General features: G+C 35.9%; 1 protein-coding gene and 1 long non-coding RNA gene across 8 annotated transcripts in view; one reads left to right on the top strand and one right to left on the bottom strand.

The window, feature by feature from the left end:
* Positions 1-608: 608 nt before the first annotated feature.
* On the top strand, positions 609-3,849 carry LOC126826930 (galactose-3-O-sulfotransferase 2-like). Its single transcript, XM_050556085.2, has 2 exons — positions 609-645; positions 1,242-3,849. The coding sequence occupies exons 1-2, from the start codon at positions 617-619 to the stop codon at positions 2,461-2,463; spliced, it is 1,251 nt and encodes a 416-aa protein (XP_050412042.2). The 5' UTR covers positions 609-616; the 3' UTR covers positions 2,464-3,849.
* Positions 3,850-4,642: 793 nt separating this feature from the next.
* The window catches only part of LOC126826938 (uncharacterized), a 28,221-nt gene continuing 22,977 nt past the window's right edge, over positions 4,643-9,886 (bottom strand). For all 7 annotated transcript variants that reach the window (XR_008788852.1, XR_008788850.1, XR_008788849.1 and 4 more), the window contains 5 exons: positions 8,688-8,822; positions 7,293-7,421; positions 6,694-6,829; positions 5,921-6,013; positions 4,643-5,326 (listed from right to left, as the gene is read on the bottom strand). This is a non-coding gene — a long non-coding RNA (uncharacterized LOC126826938). The remainder of the gene's footprint in view (positions 5,327-5,920; positions 6,014-6,693; positions 6,830-7,292; positions 7,422-8,687; positions 8,823-9,886) is intronic.

Raw genomic sequence — 9,886 nt, 5'->3', positions numbered from 1 at the left:
CCCAATACGGAATGTAAGATCACCTAGCAGGTATGTATAATGTATTCCTAATATATTCCTAATGTATATATATGTGGTCTTAAGTAAGAGGATAACACAATCAGTGTATTTAATTGTGGTCTTAAGTAAGAGGATAACACAATCCTGGTGAAAATGTATATTTAGTTAATTATAATATGCTACATATTAACTGTTGTGGCCGAGACACATTTTCATTCTAATATTTGAGATATACGCCATTTACGTAACATGTGTTTGTTTAATTTATTTTAGTTCGTCACATTTTCAATAATCATACATATTTCTTATTAATCAACATTTGCCTTTTATTGAAATTGATCTAGGGCAGAATCATATCTTAAATGAAAATGAAAATGAAATGGAATTCCGCTATTGGAAATTGCCGTAAAAGTAAATAATTGCTCGTTTGTAACGCAATGTGTGTTTGGGTGAGTGGGGGTGTGTAGGGGGGGTGAGTGACGGGTGAATCATATGTTAGTCCCAAAATGACCTCCCTCTCTCTCCCTCCCCCCTCTCTCCTTCTCTTTCTCTCTCAGTCTCTCACACGTAATAAATTCCGATATTTTTTATGCAGGTGTATATTCTGCAGAGGACCATGAAGCAAAGATTGTTTATTGTTATATCGTAAGTATGAAGCTAAAGGCTTGTCTAATTCTGTTACATTCAACACACAGAGAACTATCTACTTTGATAATAGATCTCTGCCCTGAATTGGTGCCATATTTAAAAATTAGTATACTCTGCTGTAATGTCGTTCTAATCCGTTTTTCATATTTCATACACACAAAGACTTAACATGCATTTTCAATTTTATTACATGGACGTACAATTCTAAATATACTTAGTGTTTTCGGCAAAAATCGTCCATTTAGGTATTAAAATGTTGGTCAGTTAGCTTGAGGCTTACAGGCATTGATTTAGTGAGTTGGCTCAGGTCCTCACCAAACCTCAGTACACCACTGCAACAGATAATACATTGTACAAAGCATATGTGTGGGACTTCATTTAAATGCTTAAGTCATTGGATGAAAGTTTTGTGTACCTCTTATCAATGGGTTCATTAATGTCAGAAATCCATATCATTTTAATACGAGTGTACGCTCATAATTGACTTGGAAATAAATTACCGTCACCTGTCACCCCGTCCCTAATTCTGCAGTTGAGAGATTAAAGGATTTTTTTTCTGAGAACTAATAATAATTTGTCTTACTTAATTACAGATTTGTATTTCTCGGAATTTTGTGTATTCACTTAATTGTGGGTAGAAAAAAAATCGTCACTGCTAACGATGTACAACGACCAATAGCTATACCTGCTAGTAGAAGCAATAGTAACGAGTTTTCAACCCAAAATGAAACTATGAAGACGGCGCATTCAAAAACAACAACGGACCATACTACAACACAAGTACAGACAACCAACACAAGTGAGCCAAACCCGATTTGTATTGCTAAACAGAATAATATCGTTTTTTTAAAAGTTCATAAATGTGGAAGTTCAACCGTAGCAAATATATTACAACGTTACACATATAATAACGCATTAAATGCTCTCCTACCAGATAAAGACCCAACAGAACAAAGCTACTGGGTTCTTAATCGTCTGAAAGAGCAATACATGTCTCAGATTATACCCATCCCAGAAGGAGAGTCATATAACACCATGTTTGTTCACAGTGTTCATGACCATGATATTTTTAAACGACTGTTTCCGAACAATTCGTATTATGTTGCCATATTAAGAGACCCAGTTGAACGTTTCATTTCGTATACCTTCTACTACCAATTGGTGGCTAAAATGAAAGAGGATTATCCCCAATCAGAAGACAACCCTTACATTTTCTCTAAAGCACTTTTAAAGAAGCCATTTCCGTATGGAGTATTGGGTCCTAGTTACGATTTAGGATTTCTACCGCGGGGGAAAGTTAATAAAACAGAAGTAGACAGGTTCATTGACAACATCGATAAAGATTATGATTTTGTTATGATTATGGAATATTTTGACGAATCTTTGGTTTATCTCCGACACCAGTTGTGTTGGGATATTAAAGACATCCTGTACATCAAGAGAAATGTGAACTTCGAGAAAAGGGGTTACGCTTTGTCACAGAAGGATAGACAGATGATTAAAGCTATACAACCCGTCGATGTTCCCCTGTACGATTATTTTTATAAACAATTCTGGAATATATTAAAGAGACAGCACGTTAGTTTTTTCGAGGAAGTTTATAACTTTAAGAAGATTTTAAGTGGTGTAGCTGATTACTGTAATTTTGGTAGGAAATTAAAACCAGAGGTTTTGTTCGCTAAAACTCAATGGCACGATGCGTTCAGTGTTACTTCTGAAGACTGTAGCAAGATGAAATGGTCAGAAGGTCACGCGATTACCATACTGGCAAAGAAAGCAAGGGAGAAATATAAAAACTCTAAAATGAAAAACTAAACGAGGAACTTGGTCTTTATAAAGGTGGTGACTGTTTCACTGTGTATCTGCGTGTATTGCAGCCCCCCCCCCCCCCCCGCTGCATTTATTTTTATATACGTACAGGAAGTTAACAGTTCATATCTTAAAATAAGAAAACAAAATTCGGCGACAATGTATTATTACTTCTTTGCAAGTCAGAATTTTGTTTTGAAGGATTGTTTATCAAATTCACAGGGGTAGTTTCTTGGGTCTAGTGAAACAAAGATCGGTTTTTGTAAGATTGCCTTTTATGTGGACGTATTTTGTAATCCGGAGATCGGTCGCTCGTCGTCAGTTTCGAGTAATTTCTCTACTAGTTTTCCAGGTATCGTTTTTGTTTTTAAATTAGCAGGAATTGTTGATTGGGTTATAAGAAAGACGCCACTGTTCGATGATTTATTGTTACTACTCCACACGCCGGACTCTTGGGGGATTTTTATTTTCAATATTGCTGGGTTTGCTCACTGACAGGCTCCTATCGCAATTAAGAATTTTTCGATCGTGATTGCAACGAGAAGGCTCATTTTTTTGTGGCCCTGGTAAATTTCGAAAACATTTTGCGGGGTTGTCTTTCCGGTCATATTTTGACTTTTTAAACTTGTGATCAGGTTACGGGATAGCGTTCTCTATGTTTTGTTTTTAAAACTTGGTGGATTTGTTAACTTGCAGCTAAAGGAACCTTCTCGAAATTCATGATGTATTTTTTATAGTTAAATTTACGAAATCCTTTGAATACTTGGTGAATCTGTTCATAATGGCATAGGAAAAATGCTATCAAAGTTCAATATTCGAATCGTAAATATGGAACGCGTTTTCCGTAGTTATTATTTCATTCACATTTTGACTGTTAAAGTCAGTGAACTCGAAGAGACAGTTCTCAATGTGATTTGATAAAACCTAGTGGGGCACGAGGAACACGGTCGAGTATTTTGATGATATGGGTTATCCCCCTTTTACTATTCACGGAATATTTTGAACGAGATGTGATTCCCAGAATTTTGTAAAACTGGGGGAGACGACTCGGTGTGGCATTATAAAGAACCCGACACAATTCTAAAATTTTAAACGCGTTCTAGCGTTCCCATTATGACTGTTAGAGCTTGTGAACGCAATAAAATAAAGTTCTCAGTGATTGGGTGATTTCCATCATGTTCGAAGCGACTAAAAGAAAAAGATTAATCATTCGCTACGATGTGTGAGTTTAAATTTTGAATTAATAAAGGCAACTAACTAGGAATTTAAAAAGAACATGATTGGGGGTTAATCTAATATAAAACATAGAAATGATTATCTAATAAATAATAGAATTTTTTTTCTCAGCTGGGCTTTTATCATGTGTTATTTTAAAATAGACTTCAATATATCGTTCGTTTGTTGTATTTTTATGACCGCCGAATCCCCTTCTGTATTTGTGTTTAAACCCGGAAGAATATCCCTTTAAACAATGTTAATTTTATAGCGTCACAATTGTAGGTGTGTCGATGATCATACCAATACAGCTCAACATCATATTTTGACTTATATAGTCCTGTTCCGTAGGTAAAAATGCATGGAAATGGCCAGTTGAGGTCTGAACCCGTATGCTTAGAGATGTAGTTAGGAGAAATGCACGAAGGCACGATTAGCCTCTGGAGGCATTCAGTTAGTGTGTGTGTGTGCGGGGGGGGGGGGCTTTCCTGTTTTCACTCCCGTCCCCCCCCCCCCGCAAATAACACAAGACTGGGACAAATATAGTTTCATTACAGAGGCATTTATGGAGTGTAACATTTCCTCCTTACTATGTCGGAGCCGCGGTGACTCAGGTTTGCTCCCTGTGTTGACCGAGAGAGTTCTTTGAGATTTTCCGGCGTGAGGCCTGGTAAGTAAAAGCGTTTAGTCGTTCGGATGGGATGGAGGAAACACCGATGTCTAGTGTAAGAATTGGCATGCACGTAAAAAAATCACTTGGTGCCCTGGCCAAAATGTCCACCATATCACACTGCAGGTACAGAACTGTAGGATGCTAAACCCCATTTCATTCATTCATTCATTCATTCCTTGTCATGCATAGTAAAATTCCTTTCTAACCACGTATCATACATTTCAGTAAATGCAATTCAGCCTCAGATTATTCCACCGTCAGAATTGCCGATCAAAATAAAAGAAAATTGCCGTCAAATCCATTAAAATTTTTTATATACACAAATAATGAGATCGGTGACAAGACGACTAATGAAGTTATCAAAGAGAGATAGAGAGAGAAATGGGGTGTAACGTCCATTGGACACAAACTACGTCATTTCTGGACAAACATAATATGGTTCAATTTTATTTCATTAATTCGCAAGCCCGTAGGAGTTTTTAGTAGTAGGAGGAAACCGGAGGAACCGGAGAAAACCCACGAAGTTGGACAGGGGAATCGAAACCACGCCAGTTGACTCAATGACAGGCCTTATGATACAGCGAGCACGAGCTAACCATCCGACCCCCAATTAAAACAGAGGTAACCGTGTTATTCATAATGATGATGTTAAAACTATATATGTGATTAATAATCCGTTCTCTTCTGTAACAATTTCGGATATAGCAGCCCTTCTCAATACCTCCCATACGCCTTCCACATTGTGATAATGAAGTTATCATTAAAGCGGAGGTAACTGTGGAAAAGATATCTCAGATGTTAAAACTTTATATATCATTAATAATCCGTTCTCTCCTGTTACAAGTTCTGGTATAATATCCTTTTTCAACACCTCCCATACTCCTTCCATAGCAAACTTCTTCCATAATGGTTCTAGTCTCTCTACAAATTCTGGTACACGATTTAAGTTGCTTTCTATCATTTCTATACATATGATACCACCTATAGGAACGAACAAAATCATTTAATTATTACAAAGGACCCGATTAACAACAGTGGGTAAATATTGCCAAGCCCGCGTGGTGGCATGTAGACACACATGGCCGTAGAGCAAATACCGTAATTACACACTGATGCTATCGGGCCAGGATCATATTTATTATTTTTTATTTATTACATATGGCCCCAGGATTTTAATTACGCTACCCCCGCCACAAAACAATGCATTTCTGAATATTTATGTTACGATGTTTTCTTTAAAACTGGTCAAATTTGAAAAAATTGATCAAACCTGACCTTTCATCCGTTGTATTTGAGTAGACAGTTTAAATAGTAAATACAAAAGTAACACCGATTCGCCTGCAATTTTACCATGCTTTAAATGTCTTCATTTTTCTTCAAGAAAGGGTTGTGTCAATAATTTGGAGAAATTGTAAGTGTACAAATAAATGATTTAATTTTAATGCGCGCATTTAGGATTCAACAAAATTGTACCCAAATTTCGTACTCTTTACATTTTGGTAATTGTTTATTCCAGCCGAATATACGGAACGAAAACAACATGTTGTTGTAATAAAATACGTTTTAAATAACTACCTGGTTTAACGATTCTAACAATTTCAAACAAAGCATTGCATGGCAAAAAACTTTGTGAAAACCCACCGGATACAACAGCACAATCATAGGCATCTACAAAATATATGGAATTGAAATGAAATTAAATAGAGGTCATAATGGATTCCAGTGGCAATGGCGGGTGTGAATTAATATACAATTATACGAAATTTATATGATATGAATGCCTAATTGGTGTACTTTGTTTTTCAAATGGAAAAAAAGATTGTTTCTAGATACTGTGTCTAAACAGTGATAGTTTAGCATGATAGTGTTGATCCCAGAGCATAAGCCCCTTTAAATATTTGTACAAAACTAATTGAACGTTTGAGACGTAGGCGCCTGTTTCACCTTTGAACTAGGCTATCGCACGGATACAACAGCACAATCATAGGCATCTACAAAATATATGGAATTGAAATGAAATTAAATAGAGGTCATAATGGATTCCAGTGGCAATGGCGGGTGTGAATTAATATACAATTATACGAAATTTATATGATATGAATGCCTAATTGGTGTACTTTGTTTTTCAAGTGGAAAAAAAGATTGTTTCTAGATACTGTGTCTAAACAGTGATAGTTTAGCATGATAGTGTTGATCCCAGAGCATAAGCCCCTTTAAATTTTTGTACAAAACTAATTGAACGTTTGAGACGTAGGCGCCTGTTTCACCTTTGAACTAGGCTATCGCTCGCATCACACTCTTTTGAAAAAAAAGAGCCCACCATTCGTCCCAAGATCTATAAAGCTAACCTGTTTCAATAGGCAGTCTATGACCATCAACATACTCTACATAGTATTTATTAAAGATATTTCTTTTAATTGCAACTTTCATCATTTCTTCACTAGCGTCAACAGCATCCATGTCTTTGAAACCAAGTTTCTTTAGCTAAAAACGTAGAGTTACAAAAAGCATAGTTTCTTTCACAAGTACTGTACTAATAGATGCTAAAGAGTAAATCAAAGAATACATAACTCAAAAGATATAATGGATCATATCAACTAAACAGTAAGTGGACTATTTAATTTGGTAATTATTTGAACAAAGAACTGATGTGTGACCGCAAACATATGAGACATTCAAAATGTACCTTACGTGGGCGTGTCAATATCAATCCAATCAACTGTTTGTATTATTTTCTTGCGACTAAGGAAAGCTGTTCCGTAATGTATTGTATCACCAGCCTTAAATTTGTAGAGTGACTTGGCAATTTAACATAACGCTTACCAGACGTCTCATGCAAACTTGGATAGCCTGTGATGTATCATTGTATTCAGCAGGACACCCTGTCTATCTATAATGAAGTCTTGTTCTTGAAAGCAAAAATATGCCTTTAGTAAACATTATTTACCTCCACAGATACTAATCCAGTACCAGCAGCGACATCTATAACTTTAATATTTTCTCGGTTTGTTTTATAATATTCTCCTACTGTTCTACTAACAATATGGTATCCTTGGTTACCTATAGAATCCATGTCCTGCAAGTGAAATGAAATGGGGTTTAACGCCCTACTGTTCTGCTCCAAACTGGGCTAATGAAGACGGACATACGCCATACAGTGTGTTATGAGGGAAAATTTGCCCGGACAGCGGCACTACGGCCTACTCTTATATCAAATTCCAACTGTCATGGGATCTTTTACGTGCATACGTGCACACCAATGTGTACACGGGACCTCGGTTTTTCGTCCCATCCGAACGACTAGACATCTGTCCTTGTCCTGCAAGTGAAACCGGTTCATACATCATATCGGTTGTATAATATTGCCCTGTATTAAACCATCTATATGTCAGTCCCTTGCACTATACATTTTAAAATATTTTATTTTATTCAGCAAATTTTTCTTAATCCGTTGAAAGGGTTTTATTTTATTTTTAGATAAAAAACGAATTATCTCGCACATTGTTTTTTTGTAAGAATTTTGGAAAGTTTAACAGTCAACGTCTGTGCTTTCTTCATTATCCCGGTTGGTGCACACAATCGGGACGTTAAACCTCATTTCCATTTATTTAATACTGTTGACTTTTATCAATAACAACAGACTTAAAATCGATAACCTTGGCAACCCCATCTTCAGTATATAAATAAGCATTATGCAAGAGCTAAATCTGCCAGTTGCACGTCTTTCTCTGGCTTCAAATGTTATATAAATTATTATTTAGGCACATTGTCACATGCCAAGCCCATCTAGAAACCGGGTGGCTAAGATATTGAATGAATTAGACAATGTCTGACATGTCTTTGTTAACTGAAAATCGAGACCGTTTATTATCATGGCAATAGTACTTGACAATGGCGGCAATTTAGCATATTTCTTGTCACATTTTATAACTGGGCTTAAAATAGGGTATTTTTGGCTAACATTTTGAAAAGATTAATTTTTCATTATCTATTTTTTAACTATTATAGCAATAACGGCCAAATATTTATATTTGTTTAGATAATACATCTTTAAATGCTACATTTACATTTTAATTGGTCACAGAGTGAGATTATTGAATCACGTATTGATTTCACGTAACTTTGAAGTAACGATAAGATTAAAGATAAAGGACAGTGCAAACTCAATACATGTATATAAAACAAACCTAATCAATTCAAACCAGAAGACAAAATGCCGGTCAATGGACAAAATATACGAAGACTAAGTGCCCCGATCCCGCCCCCCTCCTCTCCCCTCCCCTCCCCTCCCCTACCCATTTGAACTTTTCACATGAGAAAAATATCGAATGTAAAATCTCACGTCTTCGTATTTTCCAGCTCTGACCCACTCGTCTATTTTCGCTACCATTTGGGTGGGATTCAATTTTCGTCTTTCTTCAAAATCATCTTGTAGAGTAAACTTCTCGGGCTGACTACCAACGTTTGACATTCTAGCCTTCAAATAGAATTAAAAATAGCATGGAAACACCAACTGCAAATGGCCATCTTTACAAGATTAAACATATACGCCAATAAAAACAAATATTAGCTGAATATATTCTAAAATATAATTTCAAGTCAAATAAATGAAAAAAATATAAAACAAATTTTTAAAATTTGTCATAACTTCAATTGTAAACTGTGATAATTTAAATAGCAAAATGTTTAATTTAAAGTTAGTCACATTTGTATTGCAAACATAATGTCGTTTCTAAGATATATGTTGACGGGTGTAATAATCAAATTTAGCAGACGGGCCATAAACATATAATTTAATTTATAATATTATTTGGTTCATATAACATGGTTAGTAGCTAGTGTTTGACGAAAATTGGTGCGTGGGAATAAAAGATTAAAATGACTGGCAGTCTTTGAAAACGAACAATTTGTTCACGTAGATTGCACAATGATAATTCGGTTTCGAAAAGCCCCCTGTTAACATTCTTTGTCGGTCTGTATGATATTGTTTGAGTATCCACTGAAATATTTATGATAACATTAAATATACTCTTTAAAAAAAGGAGGGGATATTCAGAAACAATACAAAACTGCGGAAATGCACTGCTGTTTTTATTAAAGGTAACCAGTGTATGTTCATAACAGGCCAATTGCGTACACATATACATAAACAGTTCATATGGGCGGCTTATCTGACGGCCCCATTTCACTCGCAAAGAGATAAACTGTCAAAAGTAAAAATGGACGTTTTTGATATCTGTCTTAATAATAAGTAATTGTTCCACCAATCCTCAGATATTCAGCAATTCGTCGTGGCATGCTCCTAATCAACCGTCCAATCACGATTTGGGACAATCTGGTCCACTCCTCTTGCAGTGCCACGGCCAATTCTTGCGATGTTGTCGGTTGACGTTAACGTCGACGAACACGTCTCCCGATCAAATTAAACGTAACACACCAAAGCAAAGATACGCTAAACAGTAAATCTTATGCAAGTACCGATAGGAAAGCAAACATGAATAGTTTAATCCAGCACGCGGCAGTTTTCATCAAACCTTCCTT

The sequence above is a fragment of the Patella vulgata genome, chromosome 7 (assembly GCF_932274485.2).
Source record: "Patella vulgata chromosome 7, xgPatVulg1.2, whole genome shotgun sequence".
Lineage (NCBI taxonomy): Eukaryota > Metazoa > Mollusca > Gastropoda > Patellidae > Patella > Patella vulgata.
The sequence above is the reverse complement of the archived record's forward strand: the minus strand, read 5'-3'. Positions and strand labels throughout refer to the sequence as shown.

Bases quoted from the DNA above. Each gene is read 5' to 3' on its own strand.
- LOC126826930 (XM_050556085.2), top strand. From the start codon at position 617: ATGAAGCAAAGATTGTTTATTGTTATATC. The intron at 646-1,241 runs GTAAGTATGAAG...ACTTAATTACAG, and splicing joins AGATTGTTTATTGTTATATC to ATTTGTATTTCTCGGAATTT.